Genomic DNA, 26791 nt, shown 5'->3' with positions numbered 1-26791 from the left:
ATATTTAAAGTATATATATGCGAGGTATATTTAGTTAAGGGAACTTCCAATTTATTCACAAATGACATGTAACGAAATGACGTTGTGTCTGGAGATTCATTCGAGCCAGATGGACATGCAATGTTGAGGCACCTCGCGTTGTCATCCTGGAACTCAAAGTTCTTACCTCCAAATATAGTGCTGACAAACCTAGATACATATGATCAGGGCGACTAACTGTCATTAAGAGTAAACAAAGAATTGGTTTGTTTGTTGTTTAACGGCGCACTCAGCAATATTCCAGCTATCTGTAAATAATCGAGTCTGGACCCGACAATCCAGTGATTGGTATCATGAGCATCGGTCCACGCAATTGGGATCGATGACATGCATCAACCAAGTCAGCGAGCCTGGCCACCCGATCCCGTTAATCGCCTCGTGTGACAAGCATAGTCGCCTGCAAACAAAGATGAATGTAAACAATGATGAATGTTATTGCATATTTATTCACAAGTTTTGTGTTAAATAATATTTTAGTGATCGAGTGAGTTTACATTATTCCAGTTAAATGACGGCGTGTCAGCTTAATGTTAGAGGAAAGCCCAGGGTGATGCAGATCCCAGACATTTACCACTTCGGTGAAACCCACGAGCACGGGTATGGTGCTGACAAACCTAGAAACATAATCAGGGCGAACAAGGATTCGAACACAAAATCATAGGTTTCTGGCGTGCCCAAGGGACGCATCTCCACAGCGAATCGCGGCGCCTCAGACAACTGGGCCACCCGTGCAGGCAAATAATCATGGATTGATAACATCAAAAAAATCATAATGTAATATAATCATCACGGAAAATTCAGTGAATTGCTATTTATTTTGTTATGTCATTTTTATATTCTCGCTATACTTACTGTCTCTGTGTTGGTGTAGTCTTGAACATTCATATGGGGCTGTTGGGCAACGTGCAGGAATCCTCACCTTAATTGACAAATCCTGCTCCATAACAAAAAACAAACAAACAAATTTACATCATTTTGCAAACGTCTGCAAATTTTTTTGCATCATGCAGGTCATTCTTCAATGTTATGTGTTGATGGGGCGTTGTTAAACGCACTAGTCAGCTGATTCCAAGGGGTGTATTTCATCATTCACCTAACGGGTCTATCTTGACCTCACAAACCTTGCAAATGTCACCGGCAACCAAGGCCGTTCATCGAGGGAAACTTCCTCTCCCAAATCGACTTGACCTGATTACTCGACTGTTGTAGCAGTATTTCATCATCTGTAACCATCACAAAGACTAATATCGCACGTTTTCAGCTTTAATATGTTAAAATAACTACATATGCAACCGTTGCAATAACCAGGAAATGATTCTGGGGTTTAGTAGTAACATTTTACTAATATGGTTATATTGCACTAATATGGAAGCATGCGCTTATTTGGTCACTATGCACTAATATGGGGAAACCACGTGACCTTTTCTTGACGGTCATTGAGACCTCGGCTTCAGATTCGCTGGTGCGCATGGTTTGTTCACGTGAAAACATTTGAACTCCGACCTTGTCGCGAGGCTTCAGCCAATCGGACGATCAGACAACATCAGCCAATCAGAACCCAGGACAATGTCCCGGTAAGCGCTCGAGAGTATAAAACCTGACGCAAGCTATCATTCGGCCTCTCAGCTCATTCACGAAAACGTCATCACGACACTCTGGACAGGACTAACATTTTTACCTGCAAACTTCATGTGAGAAAATCGACACCCAACACAACCTCCACGATGCCTTCTGCTACAAAAATCATCAATTTTTCACCCGGACCAGCAAAACTCCCCGAAGAGGTAAAATATATCGTACAATTTCTATTTTTGCAAATGAAGATTTTGTGGACATTTTGCATTAGGCCTAAAGAACAGCTGATCATGGCGATGCCAAACTCAGTGCATCGTGTGAATATTCAGCTTTGCACAAAGGAGAGATAGATCTAGATGCCACCCTAATAATGGTGTAGATCTATGTGTGGTAATAATTTTATATGCAAATGAAATGCATTGTATTTTTGATAAACGAAAAAACTAGATCTATTCGACGTTACACTGTAAATTACATAACGCGCTCCAATCCACTTTACATAACGCATCCAAGCCACTTTACATAACGGAATCTTTGGAAATTGACAACCATGCTATTGAGGTTGATATAATGTCTCTTTCGTGTCAAAACACCACGTATCTTTAGCAAACATTTGGAACCCTTGTCAGTCCGGCCTTTTGTTGTTTTTCGATTGCTCAATCCTAATTGCGTGGCGTTTCGCGGTAATTAATTAGTGTCACGTACGTATGTAAACCTGACAGGTTATAGCTGGAGGATAATTATTCTTGCTGAAACAACATGCATGCAGATAATCAGCAATTGATCTAATCTGCCAATTATCCTTTTGTTTCCCGAAATTAATTTAGAAATTCAACAAGTTCCAATTTTTTAAGCGGATACAGCTTTTTTTTTAAGGTGTGGGGTGTAATAAACATGAGAAAAATAAATGAAGTTGATTCGGGAAACAATAGTAATATTAAATTTATTGCTATTTTAGTTTGAAACATCACTAAGGGGCTTGTCATTATATAATAATGTTCCCACTCATATAAAAAATGTTTTTATAATTTTTACAAAAATCGTTTGACATCCCACGTCTTTCGCTGTCATGATCCGTCATTCTTTTCAGTCCCTATGGTGATTTAGTTGCGTATGCTAAAAAAAGTCACATCAGCATTATGAGTCTGCTTTTGAAAAAGTGGAGGGTGCACCCTCCCGTCCTGCTTCTGGATCTTTTATTTTCAAGGTTTTGAAATTGAAAGATGGTCGGAGGACTGACTTTCCATCATGGCTTGTACCCTGCCTGTTGTGAAGAAGAATTAGCATCTTCCATTTCACAGAAAGATTTTAGCACCTTGTCTGCTTTGTTTTTATGTGTTGAGTCCAAAAATTGCCACGAGTTTCCCCCTTCCCCAAAATGCTATTATAATAAATGTTCATCCTCTCAGGTGCCTAAAATGAATAAACCCACTCCTTGCAAAACCTGTATTTGTCCTATCATTAGTCAGAAATTATCCTTGACCTTGAAAAGCTAGCAACTGACCAGCAAGAATTTATCTGAACTTAATCAATACAAAACTGACCATTGTGAAATGTTTATATGGAACGTGAATGCCAATGTTTAAATGTTGAACTATTTGTTGACCTTTTTATCTTGCCAAGAGTGAGAAGTCAATACAATATTTACCCCAGAGCTTATGTCAGCACGCATGGCCATACATTCTATGTAAAAAGCCCAGCCTTATTTAAGTGAACCAGCTGTGTGCACTGCAGAACTAGAGATACGCTGCGTATTTGCGTAAAAATGTGTATCAAATTAACTGAAATATGCAGACAAATAAAATCCCAGTGTATCAAAGACACAGCAAATTGTTTTACATAAATGCGCTATAAAAATACAATTTATGCTTATACTACAACTATTAGATAACATGATTGTATATCAGCCGATCGCAAAATTCACTTACAAACATTTTACGTTTGGAAAAGTTTGTGCGACAAACATACTGATAGATGCCAATTGAAAAGCACATTTGCTTTTATCTTGAATAGTCGCTGATTGGTGATTAAAAAAATACCGCCTTGCCTACTATGCTAAGTTTTGCAAACAAAAATGGCTTCACAAGCAGAAGCAGACAGATATACTACTATCCACATAGTTTTTTAATGATTAAAGGGGATTGATACAAAACAGGTTTTAAGTTAAAATACCCAGATGTCTAGAAACAGGTGGGTAAAAAATATTTGAATACCCTCCAAAAATTGTGGATACCCATTCAAATTCAAACCCCAGGGTAAAAAGATTACTAAAATGCCCAAATAACCCGAACCTAGAGCTCTGTACACTGATATGACTCGAGTTCTTAAATGGGACGTCACCTGTGAAGATCCGGGGTAGAACAGGTCTTCCTCAACCCACCGTTGCCGTAAAAGGCAACTATGCTTGTAAGAGGCGACTAATGGGTTGGACTTGGTTGATGTATGTCATCGTATCCCAATTGCATGGAGTGATGCTCATGATATCAATCACTGGATTGTCTGGTCCAGACTTGATTATTTACAGACTGCCGTCATATTGCTGGAATATTGCTGAGTGCGGCGTTAAACAACAAACCAACAAACAAAATTGGATGCTAAGACAAACTAAATTGGATGACGGGCGCCTAGAAGGTGGGGGTTGGTGCTTTCAATGAAGATAAGATAATACAACTACAGTTCTTTGCCTGCAGGTTTTGGAACATGCACAGAAGGAAATGGTTAACTACAAGAACACCGGCATCAGTGTCATGGGTAAGTCACATTTCACCCAATGCCAAAAAAATAGAAAATATCATTCCTAGTTTGTAGTCTTTGTAAATGTAAATGTAAATAAAACTGTATCAGACTATGTGTACTGGCAATAAGATGCCTCACTCTGAGAGTGTGGGTTCGAATCCGGGATGGGACTCAACCCAAAAAAGTACTAGAATTTGTACTTTACTAAGAAAGCATATAACGTATATATGTATATATGCAATACTGCTACACTAGAATCACTTATATGACTATTGTGTGTGGCCATATTGAAGATAATGACTGGTTTCTCTATAGTGAAGTGCCACAAACATTGTGTGGTATTTAATACAGAAATGCTTCAGTGTGACCCGAGAAGGTAAAGAAGATGGAGAGTAGTCCCCCTTTGCTGCTTCCATAGGCAGCAGTATAAGCCAGTATCAGGATAAATTCTTCCCTTTGAAATTATCTTTATCAAGAGGTGTGTATTTATGGCTGTTTTATAGTACATCGTTATATCTTTAATCTTTATTTTCCAGAACTCAGCCACAGATCTTCTGACTTCTTAAAAATCATCGACCAGGCCGAGAAAGATCTCCGAGATCTGCTGTGAGTACCATTGTTTTGAGTTACCAATGCACTTTTGAAATTTTAACTAATTCTGCATTATCGAGCAAAGCTCCAGTGGTATTTTACCAATGAAGGAAACTGGTAATAAGTTCACTTGCCAAGCCTAAGGCCTGGGTTCAAATCCCACATGGAAAGTTGGTTGGTTGGTTTGTTGTTTAACGCCGCACTCAGCAGTATTCCAGCTATATGACGGCGGTCTGTAAATAATCGACTCTGGACCAGACAATCCAGTGATTGACATCATGAGCATCGATCCATGCAATTAGGATACGATGCCATGCATCAACCAAGTCAGTGAGTCTGACGACCTGATCCCCTAGGTCGCCTCTTATGACAAGAATCATCGCCTTTTATGGTAAGCATGGGTTGCTGAAGACATATTCTACTCCGGAATCTTCACGGGTCTCCACATGGGAAGAGAGAGTGGAACCTGTTTATGGAGTCACAAGTCATGATGCTTCTTGATTATTGATCACTGATTATTGGCTGTTGTTAACGTAAACCATCTCGCCTCTACAGCCACATCCCTGACAACTACAAAGTCCTGTTCCTGCAAGGTGGCGGCACCGGACAGTTCTCCGCAGTGCCACTCAACCTCATCAAGAGAAAGGAGGGCGGGGCAGCGGACTACATTGTCACTGGCAGCTGGTCAGCCAAAGCTGCGAAGGAGGCCGAGAAATTTGGAAAAATCCACCGAGTGTTGCCCAAAACCGACAAATACACAGGTGAGAATTGCTGGACAAATAACAGAGATAATGAAGTATGTTGAAAAATGTCAGGAAGTCGACCAAATATGACATGTTTGGTGTCTGGGGTCAGTGTTGGAACAATATACTCATTTCCCTGTCTAAGGCGCTGCAATTTGCTGTGCAGAGTTGCAGAGTTGTGTCCCTTGGAGGCAGGGAACCTATGATTGTGGGTTCAAATCCTTGTTCGCCCAATAATGTTTCTAGGTTTGTCGGCAACATACCAGTGCTCGTGGGTTTCACCGAAGTGGTAAATGTCTGAGACCTGCATCACTTCAGGCTTTCCTCCCACATTAAGCTGACACGCCGTGATATAACTGGAATAATGTTATAAGCGGCGTTAAACCCAACTCACTCACTCAAAGCGACGTAAACTCAACTCACTCACTCACTCCTGAACCTATTATGTTGTGTATAAGCCAAATGGAGTTATTTCCCTTGCCTTGTCGCCATTAGTATAACATTAATGTACTCTTTTTTGTTGTGTACATGCAAATGGATTTTATCAATATGAAATGAAAACATGTGTTGAGTGTCTAATTCTGCTAGTGATTACAGTGTTGATGTTATTTTGTTTACAGTTATTCCAGACCAGTCTCAGTGGAAGCTGAATCCAGACGCTTCCTTTGTGTACTACTGCGCCAACGAGACAATACATGGTGAGCTTGTAAACTAGAAACTTTTAATAGACCTGTTTTTAGAATTCGCAGTTGCTGTATTGATAATGCAAATTTATAGATATACTTTTTTATCTTTGATGATTCACTTTCTGATTGGTTATTAAGAATTTATATGGATAGTTGCATTATGATCAGATAAAGTGAGGTGAGTTAAAATTAGGTTAACATCGCATCCAAGATTATTGCACTTTTATAGCGATGTCCATGTGTGTGTGTGTATGTCTGCTTGTACAAGTCTGGACTAATGCTGAGTTTATAGCGCTAGCCATGAGATGCCATGCCACAGTTGAACATAAATACCCACCTCAGACACAGTTTACTGACTCCAAGCTGACCAGTCCTTGTTTTAGCCCCTTACTGTCGAGCGCCAGGCAGGGTAACAACAAGTACCATCTTTTAACCTCTTTTGGCATGATGCGTCCGGGATTCGAACCCCGACCTTCCACTCTCCGGACAGACGCTCTACCACTAGACCACAGAGGCAGTAGATAATGACTAGAATAGAATGACAACATAAAGAAATGTTTACACTTTAACCGCTTTTTGTATTTGATAATACATTCTCAGATGACAAAATCGCTTGTTGATAATCTAGAAAATATTAAGTCGCAAGGAAACTGTTTTCTTTAATATTCTGAATAAGGAAAAAGGACTGTAAGTATAATTACTGACTCGTTACATTTTTGCCACCAGGTGTTGAGTTCCAATTTGTCCCAGAGACACACGGTGTCCCTCTCGTCTGTGATATGTCTTCAAATATTCTCTCAAGACATGTTGATGTTTCCAAGGTGAGTCATACTGGATTAACTCAGATGATCAATACCGCACTGTCAGTCTTTGATAAGGGTGCAACGATACACCGATATTCCGATGCATCGCGATACTCGACCCACAATACGATATACGATAAACGTAGGCCCATTTATCGATACGCCACGATACGGAACGCAATTCTCAAGTACAGCGTTTTATCGCTATTGTGCCTTTCAATAAATTGCTAACTTGGTTATAGCGCGCGGTAGCGCATGGCTCACAAAAACGTACTTACATTTTTAAGAAGCTCAGGTTTTACACCGACAGATGTTTTTCCCCATCTCAAAAAACATTATCATCTGATCCCCGCAAGCACGTAACAATTGAAACATCTGTCAGCAAATCCGAACTGAAGCACGCAATTCAATACCATTATCATACTATCTTGTTATTAAAACATGTTCATTGTATATCTGGACTTGTGTTTGTAATATATTTTAATAGTTTTTTCAAAATTTCATTTAATATTGTTTTCATTAAGTTATATGAAATCATGTGTGAAGAGATACAAACCACAGTGAGATTACCGCTTTTGACGTATTGAAACGAACTTCAGTTGCTAAAGAATGGATACATATATTAAAAATGCCATACTCGTTAAAAGTCGTATTTGTGGAAATTTGGTTAATATATATATGTCAACATAACGTTTTCGCAATCGAAATACATGTAGCACGGGAAGTCCCTAGGGGGACTGGTCAAATTGTTCCATACGTAAAAATATCCTGCAACAGCAATCACCAGTACCAAAATGCTACACTTGTGGTTCTTATAATTTTAAATATATATATAATAAAAGCTGCAACTAAGGTAACACGCTATTGGAATATATTATTCTTGATAAAACAATGATTTCAGAAACTATTTCTTCGACCATTGCATCAAAATTCTTGTGGAGCACATTAATTATTTTCTGGTGTTTGAACTTTGAATTGTTTTTAAAGAAAGGTAGAGAAAGTTCCACTTTGAAGCTGAACAACTTCAGTAGTCTTGTGATTATAAAACAATTTTGACTATTCCAAAATCATGAAAGGTGCATTCTTGACATGCTGTAAGTCTTGTTTTTTTTTTATCATTGCGTATCGAGATACATATCGTATCGTGACCAGAATATCGAGATGCGTATCGTATCGTGACCTTCCTGTATTGTTGCAGCCCTAGTCTTTGATGTGCTGAAAAATGTCTGATGCTATAGATCTTGTATTTCCAATTCGGAATAGATCCCTGTTTTTGTGTGCTGGTCGTATGACCTAACTAAAAGGGGATTGGGTGGTCTGGGTTTGATTGTTTAAATGTCACCCTGACATAGCTGTAATATAGCTGCCCAGAACATACACCTTCTACTCAGTTCATTTCTGTTTTAAGAAACACCTGTTTCAGTCAAGGTCAGAAAATTGTAATTTGTCACCTTGTTTATAGGTAATGAGGAAAAACATCATTGCCAGATCAATATACACCATAAAATTTGAACTTAAGGATGATGAAAGTTATTAGAATCCAATTTGTCACGACCTCCGTTTGTCTTCAGAAAGGGTTCCTAGACTCCATTATTTATGAGTTATTATGATAAAGCTGGAATATGGCTGACTGGCGTTAATAACAAATAGATTTCCCTCAGCCCACCTTTAATATAAATGTCAAATGGTTAATTATCAACAGGGTGATCAAGTTGTGCTTTATTTTTAAGTTCGGTGCGATATTTGCCGGTGCCCAGAAAAACATCGGCTGTGCTGGCGTTACCCTCGTCATCATCCGTGAAGACCTCATCGGCCACGCCATGCCCACGTGTCCCGTCATCTTCGACTACAAGACACAAGTCGGCAACAACTCCCTCTACAACACCCCTCCCACGTACAGGTACTAACAAGTTTCAACCTGAATATTTTTTCGGTATTCTATTTTTTGGTGTTTCCTTAGCCGAGTTACTTTGGTCAAAATATGCCTCTGTTCATCCAACAGTCAATAGGTACCCGGAGGGATGAGGTGATGATGTGATTTAACCTTCTAGCGCCTCAAAGGCTCCCCAAGGAGCTGAAAAAGAAAATTGAGTGCACTCTGATCCACTGCCCAGTGTAATAATGGTTTCTGGAACCATAAGTATTCCCTTAGTGAACTGTAAATGGTGCCTTATTAATGTTTGTTTGTTTGTTGTTGAACGCCGCACTCAGCAATATTCCATCTATATGACAGCGATCTGTAAATAATCGAGTCTGGACCAGACAGTCCAGTGATTGACATCATGAGCATTGATCTATTGATCTACACAAATGGGATACGATGACATGCATCAACCAAGTCAGATCTCGTTAGTCACCTCTTACGACAAGCATAGTCGCCTTTTACGGCAAGCATGGGTTGCTGAAGACCTATTCTACCCCCCCCCCCCCCCCCCCTCCCGATCCCATTAGTTGCCCCTTATGACAAGCATAGTCTTCTTTGGGGCAAGCACCTGCTGAACCCATCCCTAATGATTGTGTCTCCCTGCAGCATCTACATCATGGGACTAGTCTTCCAGTGGATCAGGAAACAAGGAGGCGTGGAGAAGATGGAGGACAATGCAGTTGCTAAGTCGACTGCAGTTTATGATCTCATCGACCAATCAAATGGTTTCTTCAGGTATGTGTTATCACACATATAAGTGCTACACAGCTATATCTGTTGAGACAGTGCAGGAGAGATATACAATCAACAAGCTTCTTGTCTCTGACGTATATCAAATATTAAGAAATAATTACTCTGACAACATAGAAAAGATGTCAGGTTAAAAAAAGTGACTAAAATTATGCTCTCTAGACTCACAGATTGAGGTGGTATGACGCCTTTTCTACCAGTTATTTTTGGCTGTGTTGTTTCCCCATTTTCTTTACCTAGAGTTGTCTGCCCTGATTTTGATCTGTGCAGAGTTGTGTCCCTTACTTCTGTCAAAACTTCAAACAGCAGCCATTGCCTTCAGTGCCACTATTAAATATTAATAGTTTTTCAGTTTATTATTATTTGTTCTGTCATTTGCCCCGTTGTGTTACAGCTGTCCCCTCGATACGAAATGTAGGAGTCGTATGAATGTTCCGATCCGTATTGGTTCAGCGGAAGGGGTGGAAAGCCTGGAGAAGAAGTTCATTGAGGAAGCAACAGAAAATGGTCTCGTCTCACTTAAAGGTCATAGGTGAGCAGGCTTTATCAAACTTTTGTTCATGTTTGTTTGTTTGTTGTTCAATGCCAAACTAAGCAATATTCCAGCTATATGATGGCAGCCTGTAAATAATTGAGTCAACCAGACCATCCAGTGATTGGCATTTTGAGCATAGATTTATAGAAATTTAATCCGACATTGATAATATGAGGCTTAGAGCATGTTGAGATTGAAATTTTTGGTAATAATAAAAATCACACAAATTTAACAATGTTTTAGACACAAAATAAGAGCAACAGTGCTTTTACATGCTCTTGTCATAACAGGATTTGGTAGCCAAGTGGTTAAAGCATTTACTCGTCATGCCAAAAGTCTGGGGTTCGATTCCCACAAGGGTAAAATGTGTGAAGCCATTGCTGGTGTCCCCTGCCATGTTTTTTGCTGGAATATTGCTAAAAAGCTATGTTAAACCATACTCAATACTTGGAATCATTCAAGCAATCTTGTCCACTGAATCGGTTTTACTCTTTAAACAATATGTGCCCCATATCTCGAAACCCTCAGCGTTCATACAGATTTTGTCTCTGTCATAAACAAATATATATATTTCGTGTGATTTACATTGTCTTGTATATTTCAGATCTGTCGGGGGTCTGCGTGTCTCACTGTACAATGCTGTCAAGGTGGATGAGACGCTAGTCCTTGTTAATTTCATGAAGAAATTCCAGCAAGATCATCAATTATGAACAAGGAAATCATTATGTCAGTACTATGTCAGAAAAAGCAATCTGTGTGTGTGTATTTCGGATAAGCCTGCAAACTCTAAAAAACACTCAATAACATGGGGAGGTGCAATGAAGGGGATGTTTTAAACTCAGTTAAGAATACGGTACAAGACTAATGATATATAAATGTACTCTCAATTCCTGTGATGATATTAAAAACGGACAAAATAGTTTTAAAGTCGTAAGATCTGAATTCTGATGTTTTAGGTGTTCAATAATATTTATTGAACATTATTTTGTTGTGAGGATTGTCTCCCTTGTCAAGGGCAGGTAACTCTAAAAGTCCAATGTTTGGCCTAGAGTATTGTCTCCCTTGTAATGGACAAGAAACATTTCAAAGCGAAAAATGTAAATTTGTAAAACCGAAGATGAAGACTTGTCTTTGCCTCTCAGGACAATGAAGAGACAGTCATACATCACGTATATGTGACTGTAAATATATTTTTATCACTGAAACAAGGATACCAAAAGAACCAATATGCTTGTCCTGTCCTGTCCTGGATCTGTAGATATTGTATATATCACACACAGTAAGGGTGCTGTGTATCGAGCTGTTGTAAATAGTTACTGTTCTTTCATTCTGTTGAATTGAAAGGCGTTTTCATTTATTGAAGACACTGTAAATAAAATGTTAGAACTCAATCGTCTGTTTGTCATCAATTACAGTAAACTTTACATGTTACACAAGTGTGAGTTCGAATCCTAGCTCGCAATGATCGTCTCTGAGTTTGTCAGCACCATACCTTTCCTCATGTTTTTCTTGGTAAAAGTCTGAGACGTGCATCACTTCGTGCTTTCCTCTCACATTAAGCTGACACGCTGTGATATTTAAATGGAATACTGTTCAAAGTGATGTCAAACCAAAGTCTCACTTTGTGGGTACAAAGTCACACTATAAAGGGTTCCAACCCCTTTTGTACTGACCGCCTCCATGGTCTCGAGGTAGAGCATCAGCCCGGAGAATGGAAGGTCCGGGGTTCGAACCTCGGCCGCGTCATACCAAAAGACGTTAAAAGATGGTATTTGATGTTACCCTGCCTGGCGCTCTGCATCAAGGGGCTAAAACAAGGACTGGTCGGCTCAGAGTCAGTATACTGTGTCAAAGTGCAGCATGGCATGGCAAAGGTTAAAGCGTTTGCTCGTCACGCCGAAGACCCGGATTCGATTCCCGACATGGGTACAATGTGTGAAGCCCATTTCTGGTGTCCCCTGAAGTGATATTGCTGGAATATTGCTAAAAGCGGCGTAAAACCATAATCACTCACTCACTCACGGTATCTCAGTGAGCTAGCACTGTAAATCGGCATCAGTCCGGATTAGTACAAGCAGAGACACACACACACACACACATGCACGTCGTGATATAAGTGCAATAATTTTGGATGCGACGTTAAACCCAATTTCACCTGACCTCACCTCAGAATGACTGATGCCGCCGAGCTCTGATAAGTGGTATTCGGGATGCCATGAAATTTTCTGGTTCATTATATCAATATGTCTGTTGAATTTAATTTGTCCTTTTGTGTGAATAAAATATTTAGCCCAATGTTTATGACCACGCTTTCTCCGGCATTCTATGTGAAATCCCAGTCTTATTTACTTGTACCAGCTGTGTACACTCAAATGACTCACAAGTTCTTAAATTGGATACCAAGATTACATAACTGCTGGATGCCCAAGTGTGAAGGTCATCAGCAACCCATGCTTGTCGTCAGAGGCAACGAACGGGATCAGGTGGTCAGGCTCGCTGACTTGGTTGATGCATGTCATCGTATCCCAATTGCGATGATGCTCATGATGTCAATCACTGGATAGACTGATCCAGACTCGATTATCTACAGACCACCATCATATAGCTGGAATATTGCTGAGAGCAGCGTTAAACAACAAACAAACAATCCATTTTGGACATCTGATCCTCATTCCAGAAGAAAGCCTGTAATCACCATGGAAAGGAGTGAGTGAATGTTGTCTTAACATTAAAGTCTGAAACCTTCAAACTATAATACTGGTAGTTTGTCAAGAATTGAGACTAGATCAAACAAACCAGTCACCTCTACCTGATGCATTTGCAAAGTTTTGTGGAGAAATAATGAAATGAACACTATCTTCATTTGAAAAAAACACACAAATAAAACAAGGGCCAAAATATTAATTTTTTCACGAAATGATGTATTCTGTAGGGGTTTCCGAAAAATTGGCAGTACTGTGCACATGTTCAAAAGACCAAACAAGGGCCATAACTCTGTAAAATATCAATTTTTGATTACAGTTTTCAAAATTGATGACATATTCATCACTAAATGTATTCTGTAGGGGTTTCTGAAAAACTGGCAGTACTGTGCACATGTTCAAAAGACCAAACACGGGCCATAACTCTGTAAAATATCAATTTTTCATGTTAGTTTTCAAAATTGATGACATATTCATCACTAAATGTATTCTGTAGGGTTTTCTGAAAATTGGCAGTACTGTGCACATGTTCAAAAGACCAAACAAGGGCCATAACTCGGTAAAATATCAATTTTGGATGTCTATTTTCAAAATTGATGACATGTTCATCACTAAATGTATTCTGTAGGGTTTTCTGAAAAATTGGCAGTGCTGTGCACGTGTTCAAAAGACCAAACAAGGGCCATATCTTTGAATTATTGATGATGGTATTCAAACTACATCAACATATTTATCCCTTTGTGTTGTATGCAAAATGTCATCTTCGTATCCATAGCATCCATTTCCAAGAAAATATGTACGACTTGGGGTACAGCATACAACGTCCCAACTCATAAGGCAAGGGCCATAACTCTGACAAATAATATTTCCTATTAGTTCAAGTGGGGGTCTAGTGCACCATGTCCAAAAGTCCAAACAAGAGGCATAACTGTAATATATTAATTTTCGATGATTGTTTTCGAACGTGAATAAAATATGTATCACTCATGCACTATATCATCCTTGTATACCACATTTTCTTGAGTATAGTGCGCACCCCCCTCTAGCGGATTCAAAATTTTGGAGAAAAAAAAAATTCGAATACCAAGTGCAGAAATTTTTTTACACCATACCCCTTTAGCGAAGTCCGGCAAACGAACAGGTGATGAGAAACTTGGTCTGTACAAATTCAAAATTATTGATAAACAATCACCAGACATGTTGATTTACCGTTTAAAGGGTATTTTTTGTTCTGCTAGGCATTGTTTTATATCCAGGGATTAAGATTACCATGTGTATTTACGGAAAATAAGGTACATAGCAGTATTGAAAGTAAATTGATCAGATGGACCTACTCCAAACCTACATGCACCACTCCATTTTGTGGCAACCAATGACAAACATGGAGTCAAGGAACCTACCCATCCTTATAGAGATTACGGATTAGAATCGGTCCCCTGGTGACGTAGAGTCATCTAAAATGGATAGATCACATCATTGTGGCTTCAACTCACAAAATGAAAACAAATATCTTTATTATATTTACAAGCAGTCACACTCTTTGAAGAACTCCCCCCATATAACTCTCCACGTCGAGTCCGTTCTTCACACTCTCCAAGAACAGTTTCCTGTCGCCTACTTTAGATAAATAACCATTGTAGAAAGCCTGGGCAGACATCTTCTTTTTGAAGACAATATTCTCAAAGCCAACCCAGCCATTCTGGAACAAACAAACAACACCATCAATTGTATTTTATCTCCATTTTGTTTGTTTTCTTGTTTGTTTGTTTGTTTTAACACCACACAAAAGCAATATTCCAGCTATATGACGGCGATCTGTAAATAATCAGGTCTGGGCCTGACAATCCAGTGGTTGACATCATGACCATTTGTGTGCTGGCGATAAGGTGCCTCACTCTGGCAGTGTGGGTTTGAATCAGGGACGGGACTCAACCCACAGAAGTACGAGAATCTGTACTTTACTAAGAAAGTGTTATCCCAAATATAACATTTGACCACATTCTAAATGGCATTCATATCATGACCATCAATCTACGCACTTGGGATACAATGACATGCATCAACCAAGTCAGCGAGTCTGACAACCCGATCCCTTAAGTCGCCTTACGACAAGCATGGGTTGCAGAAGACCTATTCTAACCAGGATCTTCACGGAGCTCCATTTTATATAAAATACAGTGGAACTATAACCTCAGTTTTGAGTCGGCTTTGGATGAATGCTAAATAATAGTTTCACTGTACCGCCATGATTGAAACTAGTGGTGATAGTGTAGTACCTTGTTACATGCTGTCTCCCTTACAACTGGGAAGGACACGTGAAGATTCCGGGGTAGAATAGGTCTTCAGCAACCCATGCTTGTCGTCAGAGGCAACGAACGGATCGGGTGGTCAGCCTTGCTGACTTGGTTGATGCATGTCATCGTATCCCAATTGCGTGGATCGATGCTCATATCATTGGATTGTCTGCTCCAGACTCGATTATTTACAGACCGCTGTCATATAGCTGGAATATTGCTGAGTGCGGCGTTAAATAATAAACCAACCAACCAACAATTGGGAAGACCTGGTACCATGAAGAGTTCCCTCCCTTGCCGCAACACTTCCACAGCTCTTGTTTCAAAAGGTTTATCTATTTTATTGAATGCATGAAAAATTCAACAGTTCCATAGAAACAGTTAACAGGTTTTCATAATTCCATTATATCACATTTTCAAGAATATCAACTTATGGGAATTTTTGGAAAATCGATATTGAACATATATTTTACATACATCTTTACATGAGCCATGATTTGCATCTGAAGACTGCCAAGCATTTTGGTGTGGGAGACAGAATAATGCTTGAAAGGAAGGATGAATTATTTAAATAAATACGCAAGTAACATTTTTTTGTTGGAGTAACTGACCCAATAAATTTGCTAAGGACATTAAAATTCAGACTGAGTATTAACAATATTTTTAGCATTTACTAAACTGACACTTATCATGGATTACGAAACAGAGTAAAATGAAATAAAATAGTAAGAACATGACTCCCAAATTCAGAAAATGCACCCCCCCCCCCCCCCCAAAATATGGGGTGAGTCATCATGACTCTGATTTCTTCAAGGCTATGAGTGAGTGAGTTTGGTTTTACGCTGCTTTTATCAATATTCCAGTTTGACATGTATGGGGCTCGAACCATCGACCTTCCCCTCCATTATATCACACATGCTCCAGATTAGAATGGGTCTTCAGCAACCCATGCTTGACATAAGAGGCGACTAACGGGATCGGGTGGTCAGGCTCGCTGACTTGTTTGATGCATGTCATCGATCCCAACTGCATGGATCAATGATGTGCAATGGATCGATGCAGCATTAAACAAACAAACAAACAGATGCCTCAGACTACTAGGCTACCCAAACCCTAGTGACATCATTCAGCACCTGCAGTACCTACCTGACACCTGACACACAGCAGCTTCAGTCTCTTGTCAAACACGATCGTTCCTGGGGCTGCATCAACAAGAGCATCTGCAACATCACCTACGCGGAAGGAGTGAGTGAAATGTCTTACTTCAGACAATATTGCAGCTAAATTATGAAGAATTAATCCATTATATAAGGTCACTGGCAACAAGCCAAGCAATAAACACGTGAGCCCTTGTCCTGGTGAGCTAAAAATATGCATAAAATGTTAAAAGCAACCTTTTTTTTTTGTGAAACATTTCACGTCCTTGTGTGTGTTTGTTTTTTGTTTAACTCAACTCTCAGCAATATTCCAGCTATATGAAGGTCGTTGGTAAATAATTGAGTCTGGACCAAACAATCCATTGACTGATATCATGAGCATCGATCAACGCAATTGGGATACGATGACATGCATCAACCAAGTCACCAAGCCTAATAACCTGATCCATTTGCTCAGCACCTACGACCAGCATAGGTTGTTAGGACCAATTCTAACCTGGAATCCCAGGGGTTTGATATTGATTGGGTTTCCACATGATTTAGAGGGTATTCAATTTTTTCACCCACCTGTTTCTTGACATTTGGGTATTTAACTTAAAACCTGTTTCGTAACAATCTCTGTAAATCATTTAAAACTATGTGAATACTAGTATACCTGTCTGTGTCTGCTTGTGGCTCCCTCCCCAGGAAACCATTTTTTGTTAATTTGTTTATTTCTTGAATCACCAATCACCTACTATATTAAGATACAACTTGCACATCGACTAGAACCATGATGTGCCTTCGTAATTCATGATACAATAAGGCCTACACATACTACCGGCTGATTACAGAAAATCAAGTGGGTCAATGTCGACTGAAGTTCATATATTCCCATGGATACAATGAGGAATGTATGTTTGTCGCAGAAACTTTTTCAAAAGCAACTGTAAGTGAATTTTGCAACCGGCTGATACGCAATAGTTATTTCATTTTATCTAACAGTTGTAATATATGCATTAATTTTCTTTCAATAGCTTTTTATAGTTTTTGTTGCATATTCATTCAGGATTTCATTTGTCTGGGTATTGCAGTTTATTGCAGTTTATTTGATGCATATTTTACGTGAATGCACAGCTTATCTCCAGCTCTGCTTTGAACACAGGAACACACCTCCACATACATACTGTGGATGAATTTGTCTCCAAAGTTCTCTGGCCAGGAGGGCTTGTTGACAAAAAATGTTGCAGGCCCTCATAGTTTATTTAAAGAGAACCAAACAACTTACAAAATGAAATCAAAATATCATCAGAGTTTGACATTAAATGTTGTTTGTTTGTTTGTTGTTTAACGCCACACTCAGCAATATTCCAGCTATATGATAGCGGCCTGTAAATAATCGATTCTGGACCTGACAATCAAGTGATTGACATCATTAGCATCAATCCACACAATTTAGATCGATGACATACATCAACCAAGTCAGCGAACATGACCATTTGATTCTGTTAGTCGCCTCTTACGATCTATTCTACCCCGGATCATCACAGGTCACCAACTGACTTGATGATTCGTAGAAATAAATATGTAATGTCTACAGTTTTCAAATAAACGGTTGGGCCATCTTTATGGAAATCTGACTTGCCCAATTCAAAAGTCACTGTCATTTGGCTAGCGGGCAAGCTGCTATTTCTAACACTGCATACGCATACCTTCACTGACAGTCGGCATGTCTAGCAGCTTCACAGGATGTCCGTCAAACTCACTACGCAGGGGCATCTGAAATAATGGTATGGGTTATGTATCATCTAATAATGTATTTTGGTACTACACAATTCTACAAAAAACAAATGGTATTACTTTGATACTGTATATTGTGAAACTAATGTGTCTCCAAAAGAATGCGACCACAAGCCCCTAGCCAAAAATGTGACTCAATATGAATGCGAGACCCACCTCCTCTCAAGCATCAGTGGATTAATGTATAAAGAAAATGTCCTCTGTCAGGTTTACAGGAGAATCCACACCGTAATCCATCCTTACATTAATCCAATCACACACCACACTCGCGTTAATTTCAAGATTTACAGTATCTGTTATTGTTCTAATTAATAACATATTTGTTTATGTATGTATATCACTCTGATGCAAAAAGTATTCCCTGACAGGTTATAAATCATTTTTTAATGGTCATTCTATGTTAATCGTTTACGATAAAAATCATATGTTTACAGTTGTGTTTTATAGGGCCTCACCATGTGGCTGAGAGCTCTGTACTGGGTGTGTATGTCCACCGTTGTCTGCCGCTCCCAGTCAACGAACGCCATGGCTGGCCTCACCTTGTGTGCTGGAAGACAGGAGTGAGTGAGTGAGTGGGTGGGTGGGTGGGTGGGTGAGTGAGTGAGTGAGTGAGTGAGTGAGTGAGTGAGTGAGTGAGTGAGTGAGTGAGTGAGTGAGTGAGTGAGTGGGTGGGTGGGTGGGTGGGTGGGTGGGTGGGTGGGTGGGTGGGTGAGTGAGTGAGTGAGTGAGTGAGTGAGTGGAGTGAGTGAGTGAGTGAGTGAGTGAGTGAGTGAGTGAGTGAGTGAGTGATTGAAGGGGGTTGAGTGGGTGTAGTGATGTGTGAGAGGACAGACTGCCGGATGTGCGGCATTATTAAATCTGGACAATGGCCTGTAAAAAAATAAATCTGGATCAGACAATCCAGTGATTGATATGAGAGCAACATCCCATGCCATTGAGGTACAATGGTTGCTGGGGACCTATTGTCACCCGGATTGTGGTGGCAGGTTTGAGATCACTCACCATAGGTTGCTGGGGCCTATTCTAACCTCGATTCAGGGGACCTATTGCAACCTGAATTATCGGGACACCTTGAGAAAACTCACCATAGGTTGCTGGGGCCTATTCTAACCTGGATACAGGGGACCTACTGCAACCTGGATTATCGGGGCACCTTGAGAAAACTCACCATAGGTTGCTGGGGCCTATTCTAACCTGGATACAGGGGACCTACTGCAACCTGGATTATCAGGACACCTTGAGAAAACTCACCATAGGTTGCTGGGGCCTATTCTAACCTGGATACAGGGGACCTACTGCAACCTGGATTATCGGGGCACCTTGAGAAAACTCACCATAGGTTGCTGGGGCCTATTCTAACCTGGATACAGGGGACCTACTGCAACCTGGATTATCGGGGCACCTTGAGAAAACTCACCATAGGTTGCTGGGGCCTATTCTAACCTGGATACAGGGGACCTACTGCAACCTGGATTATCGGGGCACCTTGAGAAAACTCACCATAGGTTGCTGGGGCCTATTCTAACCTGGATACAGGGGACCTACTGCAACCTGGATTATCGGGGCACCTTGAGAAAACTCACCATAGGTTGCTGGGGCCTATTCTAACCTGGATACAGGGGACCTATTGCAACCTAGATTATCGGGGCACCTTGAGAAAACTCACCATAGGTTGCTGGGGCCTATTCTAACCTCGATTCAGGGGACCTATTGCAACCTGAATTATCGGGACACCTTGAGAAAACTCACCATAGGTTGCTGGGGCCTATTCTAACCTGGATACAGGGGACCTACTGCAACCTGGATTATCGGGGCACCTTGAGAAAACTCACCATAGGTTGCTGGGGCCTATTCTAACCTGGATACAGGGGACCTACTGCAACCTGGATTATCAGGACACCTTGAGAAAACTCACCATAGGTTGCTGGGGCCTATTCTAACCTGGATACAGGGGACCTACTGCAACCTGGATTATCGGGGCACCTTGAGAAAACTCACCATAGGTTGCTGGGGCCTATTCTAACCTGGATACAGGGGACCTATTGCAACCTGGATTATCGGGGCACCTTGAGAAAACTCACCATAGGTTGCTGGGGCCTATTCTAACCTGGATACAGGGGACCTACTGCAACCTGGATTATCGGGGCACCTTGAGAAAACTCACCATAGGTTGCTGGGGCCTATTCTAACCTGGATACAGGGGACCTACTGCAACCTGGATTATCGGGGCACCTTGAGAAAACTCACCATAGGTTGCTGGGGCCTATTCTAACCTGGATACAGGGGACCTATTGCAACCTAGATTATCGGGGCACCTTGAGAAAACTCACCATAGGTTGCTGGGGGCCTATTCTAACCTCAATTCAGGGGACCTATTGCAACCTGAATTATCAGGACACCTTGAGAAAACTCACCATAGGTTGCTGGGGGCTTATTCTAACCTGGATACAGGGGACCTATTGCAACCTGGATTATCGGGGCACCTTGAGATCACTCACTATAGGTTGCTTGGGGACTATTCTAACCTGGATCGCAGGGGACCTATTGCAACCTGGATTATCGGGACACCTTGAGAAAACTCACCATAGGTTGCTGGGGACCTATTCTAACCTTGATCACAGGGGACCTATGGCAACCCAGATTATCGGGGCACCTTGAGAAAACTCACCATATGTTGCTGGGGGCCTATTCTAACCTGGATTCAGGGGACCTATTGCAACCTGGATTATCGGGGCACCTTGAGAAAACTCACCATAGGTTGCTGGGGGCCTATTCTAACCTGGATCGCAGGGGACCTATTGCAACCTGGAATATTAGGGCAACTTGAAAAAAACTCACCATAGGTGACTCCATCTTTGTCTTGTTCCTTCTCCCGTATCTTTGGCAGAGTCTCAAGTGTCCTCAACAGCTGCAACAACAGCAGACATTGTGGAGAACAGCAGACACTGTGAACAACATCAGACACTGTGTACATCCGACACTGTCAACAGCTTTCTCTCCCTATCACACACTCACCAGCTGAGACCCCTGTCGAGCTGTCACATCCAGCAACTGGGTGGTCGTACACCCGTCTGGGACTGACATTTTCTCCTGAGCTAGGACGGTGCCGATATCAAAACTGCAACCAAATAAAACACTAGACAAAAGAGGTTATCACCACCATCATGGTGAAAGGACACGCGCCTTTTGAACTGCAGCTACGCCCCTTGTGAACTGCAGACACGCCCCTTGTGAACTGCAGACACGCCCCTTGTGAACTGCAGACACGCCCCTTGTGGACAGCAACATTGACAAACAAGAGTCATCAGATCACACACACACACACACACACACACACACACACACACACACACACACACACACACACACACACACACACACACACACACACACACACACACAGAGACACACACAAACACACACACACACACACACTCAAACACACGGCCCCCACAAAAGCAATAGGCACCACTGGTTTATACATGTACCATTTTAAGATGAAATAATTTTCAAGTTATGCTCCTGAAACAGACAGACCAGATGTTGACTATAAATGCCAGGGGGGAATTATAATATAAATGTTTTCACTCACTGCTTGGGCCTGAGTCTCATAATGGTGACTCCAGTCACCTGGTCACGTGACAGGATGGTGTGCACGAGAGGCGATGCCCCCCTCCAGCGAGGCAGGAGACTTGGATGGACATTCAGGATACCACTGGAAGCCATCAACTCCTCAAATCAGCATTTATCATCATCAAATTGTCCAACTCTATGCCAAGGTTACAAACAGAGGGTATGTGCAAATGTTGTTAACATATTTAATGGAAAAGGAGGCATTATTGACAGCCCATGGTTATGTGTAAAATCATGTTTGAACAGGCAAACCTGTTACTGATTGAGGTATTTAATGATTGCATTCAGTGCAATAATGTAAGTTCATGCAGTAAGGCCTCTTCTTCATTGGTCCTGTTTACTGCTACTAAGCCATTTCATTATTAATGTAGTTTTATTATTCCAACTTGGGAATTTTTATTTCAATTTGAGATTTTTTATTTCAATTTGGGATTTTTTTATTCCAATTTGGAGTTTTTTTAATTCCAATTTAGGAATTTTTTATTCCAATTTGGGATTTTTTAAATTCTAATTTTGGAGTTTCTATATTCTAATTTGGGAATTCTTTATTCCAGATTGGTATTTTGTATTCCAATTTTGGAATTCTTTATTCCAGATTGGTAATTTTGTATTCCAATTTTGGAATTTTTTTAATTCCAATTTGGGATTTTTTTCATTACAATTGGGGATTTTTTTCCTTCCAATTTGGAATTTTTTTTATTCCAATTTTGTAATTTTTTTATTCCAATTTGGGAATTGTTATATTCCAATTTGGGAATTTGGGCTGATATTTGCTGCAAACTTGGGGTCGAAGATTGGCCTCTGAGCAGGTTTAGATAAAGCCCTGACGAGAATCTGCAGACGGAGAGGAAGGGATTTCTAGTGTGACCTACTGTGGAAACATTCTGATGACTTTCCCTGGCACAAGCTGGCCAAACGATGCGAGAACTCCCACGTCATAACGGCCGGTCAGGTCCGGTACTGGCCAGTCACGGACAGACACACCCACAGATTCTGCATACGACTTCACGCTGTTCTGGAGACAAGATCAGATTACTCAAAGCTAAATGGTACAATTCTGTGTTTCCAGTGTTGCTATTTGGAAGCAGATTCACAAAGCAAACTGGTTGTTTCCAATCTCATTAAAATCAGACCATCTCTGAATTTACCTCTCTCCAGCTTGACAGAGAGAGGTTTTGTTTGTTTGTTGTTCAATTCTTCACATAGCAATATCCCAGTTATATGAAGGCGGGCTGTAAATAATTGAGTCTGGAGTCTGAATCAAGTCTTTTTCGACAGATATCTGAGACTGATTATTGTCTGGCATTGACTATTCAACTCCTTTGAAAACGGATAAAAGACTCTAGCTTTACAGCACAAGCCTAAAAATGACGACTACGTTTGAAAAATATTTTGACAAAGTTCTTGATTGAACATCTGACTGCATCTATGTCACATGAAGTTGTGAGTGAAAACAAGCGGAAATGGAACATCCTTCTCAAAAGAAATAAAATATTGGAAAAGAAAAAGTTCTTGATTGAAAATTTGAAAACTGAAAAAATAAATTTCTGGAATATCTAATAGGTGGACTAGATTGTATTGCAGAACATGTACATGATTAGGAAACTACTGTTACCTTCCTGATCTAGTAAGCAACGCTTTGGTTGGTTGTTCTCAAGTGATCCGTAATGGGATGTCCTCAGATTGTTGTTTAACACTAGCAAGACCTAAGATGTGATTTTCATGAGATTAAAAGTATTGTCAACCTTACCTGACCTTTTGTATCACTTGACATTTAGCATTACCTGACCTTTAGACTTGCCTGACCTTTAGCCTTACTGACCTTTAGCCTTACCTGACCTCTATAGTCTGACCTTTAGTCTTACCTGACCTTTTGTTGACACAGCATCCAGAGTCTTTACTAGTGTGTCACCGCATGCTGATCTGGAGAACACAACACACACAACATGACAAAGTGACACAGCTACATTATACAAATATTTATTCTTGATGAGGTCAGTATCCGAAAACATGGACCAGAAGACCCAACCCCAGGGGTGGTCTAATTGCCGAAGGTGTCAGGTCCAAGGCTCCTTTTTTTCACATATTGAACTCGTCTAGAGTAATTATTCATCATAAGTTTACAAAACCTTTAAACCATCCTCTGTTTTGTTACAGTTACCTAACCGCCATCCCCGCCGACCTCAACTAGATCTCAGAAGGGTGTTAGTAATCTATTATTACTCAAACTTGTTTGTATAGTAACCCAGTCTATCCATTCTATCGAGCTAAACAAAAAAAACATAGACAAGTTTGTGCTTATACAGGTTAAGATAAGTTTTGTTTGTTTGTTGTTTAACGCCGCACTCAGCATTATTCCAGATTTATGATGGTGGTCTGTAAATAATCGAGTCTGGGCCAGGCAATTCAGTGATTGACATCATGAGCATCGATCTACGCAATTGGGATACAATGACATGCATCAACCAAGTCTCATGTGAGCACCTTGATTAAAAACATGGAAAGATTTGCAAAATATCTGTCGACACCTAGTCGGCAGTACTTATGCTCTGCAAATCCTTCAGTCGCCCGAAATATGCACTTTGAAATCCATGTTGTCTTTGAACCGGATGTCTAGTTTGTTATGCGATTTCAAACGGGCTATGCATAGACTTGTTAGTCCATCCAAATTCAGGCCTAGTTCAGCAGGAGTGGAAACTGGACTTTAAGAGTCAGTTAACACTCTTGCCTCGGGAAGATGGGAATATTGCAGAGTGTAGTTTTTAACAACAGATAAACAAACAATATAGAATCCATGGCTTGTATGTTAACTTCTGCAGAGGTCACCAGTACAACAAACTGACCCACACCTGTTTTCCTGAAGAGCCTGAAGAATTTTCACAGAAAAAACATCACTCCCAAAAAACAGAATCCGCCAAGGAGGTCCATTTGGCATCTCAGTACTGAATCCCCTTGTGTGGTGTTGTTGAGTGGAGCTGGTACTGAGAAAGAGTCCACGACTGTAACAATGGTCATGTTTTTTTCTTCCAGATATATTATTTTCTCCTGCTGTAGACCTGAATCCCTTGAGTTTCCCATACTGACAGCATCGTGATGGTACAGAGTTCAGATTATATTGCTTAGATTGTGATGCTGTCTTAAAGATGCTTCTTTTCAAAACGTGTAGCTCTAAACCGAGTCTTCTCAGTACAGCCCTGCTGTGACAAAGATGGTTGAGACATTTGTACTGTGTGCAAGTCATGTTTCGAATCTGTGTGGGATCAGTCACCTCGTTCTTTGAATGTCCTGCAACGCAAAGCCATCATATATGACCTTTGAAACAGGGTTGTAGTCATGGTAATAATAGACATGCTCACAATATAACATGGATCGTAATAGTCAGAACGTCAAGCAATTCAGGTTATGATACTTTGGTGAAATCTCTTGGTTGGTTGTGTTTTGTTGTTTAACACCGCACTCAGCAATATTCCAGCTATATGACGGCGGTCTGTAAATAATCGAGTCTGGACCAGACAATCCAGTGATTAATATCATGAGCATCGATCCACGCAATTTGGATTGATGACATGCATCAACCAAGTCAGTGAGCCTGACCACCCGATCCAGTTAGTCACCTTTTACGACAAACATTGTGGTGTAATCTCTATCTCGTCAAGTAACAAAACTGGATTACTGGTACATAACAGCTTGTAATTTCTCACATGATGACTTTGATTAAAACTCTTTTCATAACAAATGTCAATATATTAAATTCAGCTATGACATATTTTGGTGTGTTTTTTTATTTAGTTACAAGTCAGTGAGATGAGTTCATGGCACATTTCTCGACAGCATTATATGTGAACACTTCAGTTTCAGTTGTGTCATGTGTCTCCATGCATGCATTTGTTTGCTTACAGCTGATGAAGCATTACAAATGAGTGTGATGTAGGGCTGGGGCAGGTAACTCTGGGTACTCGGGTCGGATGGGTCCTGTTTAGGACCTGGGTACCCACAGGACTACCCAGACCTGTGGTCAGTGATATATTGTTTAAATACTATAACAATAAATGTCTCTATGTTTATATTTCTTTTTGCCTATGCACACATCGTTTCTGACTTCAATACATTTGAGTAAAAATAAAACTTCAGTCGACTTCAATGTATGCATGATCTGATCCTTTTATACATGTATCTAAATGGTATTTGCCAGGGCTCTGGTAAAACAATTCTCAAATCGGACATTATGCACCCAACTCTTGAGACCTACAGTGGATATCTGGGAGAGGGTCAGGTAATAGGGAACGGAGTACCCAGGTTATACATTTGGAATCATCCCTGCTTAGATCTATCTCTAGAATGTTTACTTCGTAGGCAAGATATTGGTGTATTAATTAATCTTATTGGCAAACTTCGTAGTCGTAGGCCTAGGTGTCGGTAAGGTATAATTAAACGATTAATGCATAACAATATGCCAATTAGGCACATCAAAATCAATCCAGCCTGAAACTGACTACGACGGATCGAGTCACCTGAAGCAGGTTAGTGATATTACGGATACACCGAAGCCATGATGTAGATCTATGTGGCTTCGCTGTATCAGTAATATCAGTTTCCTTCGAGTTTTGTTTTGACAATGACATGCCGATTAATGCATGCATTGCCCCCGATAATCAACACTTATTTTGCTAAAGCCCAGGGAATATGAAGATACGAGTACCAAAGCATTAACAGGACATGTGAGGTCAATCTTCGAGCAGACCGATTTGTTTTGTTTTCCATGTGGTGGTCCTCCGTGTAACGACAGAGGTGTCGCTCAGCTGTTATACTCCTCTAGAAAAGCAATGTTGAAAGTTTATATTGTA

The 26791-nt window shown here is 40.5% G+C and overlaps 2 protein-coding genes across 2 annotated transcripts; one reads left to right on the top strand and one right to left on the bottom strand.

Moving 5' to 3' along the window:
• Positions 1-1556: 1556 nt before the first annotated feature.
• On the top strand, positions 1557-11773 carry LOC139460846 (phosphoserine aminotransferase-like). Its single transcript, XM_071242327.1, has 10 exons — positions 1557-1823; positions 4305-4365; positions 4887-4956; positions 5497-5702; positions 6305-6382; positions 7097-7191; positions 8904-9073; positions 9704-9832; positions 10242-10379; positions 10987-11773. Exons 1-10 carry the CDS (start codon positions 1764-1766, stop codon positions 11090-11092), a joined length of 1113 nt encoding a protein of 370 aa, XP_071098428.1. The 5' UTR covers positions 1557-1763; the 3' UTR covers positions 11093-11773.
• A 2841-nt stretch (positions 11774-14614) lies between these two features.
• Positions 14615-26752, bottom strand: LOC139461254 (methionyl-tRNA formyltransferase, mitochondrial-like). The gene is made up of 11 exons (XM_071242891.1): positions 26647-26752; positions 24797-25232; positions 23813-23870; positions 22820-22962; positions 21907-22029; positions 21330-21432; positions 21153-21222; positions 18770-18861; positions 18227-18293; positions 16525-16610; positions 14615-14783 (listed from the first exon to the last, which is right to left on the bottom strand). Exons 2-11 carry the CDS (start codon positions 25186-25188, stop codon positions 14616-14618), a joined length of 1302 nt encoding a protein of 433 aa, XP_071098992.1. The 5' UTR covers positions 25189-25232; positions 26647-26752; the 3' UTR covers position 14615.
• Positions 26753-26791: the final 39 nt, after the last annotated feature.

The sequence above is a fragment of the Haliotis cracherodii genome, unplaced genomic scaffold (assembly GCF_022045235.1).
Source record: "Haliotis cracherodii isolate W230 unplaced genomic scaffold, xgHalCrac1.p SCAF_14, whole genome shotgun sequence".
NCBI classification, from domain to species: Eukaryota; Metazoa; Mollusca; class Gastropoda; order Lepetellida; family Haliotidae; genus Haliotis; species Haliotis cracherodii.
Note: the sequence above shows the minus strand (reverse complement) of the source record. Positions and strands in the feature narration are given on the sequence as shown.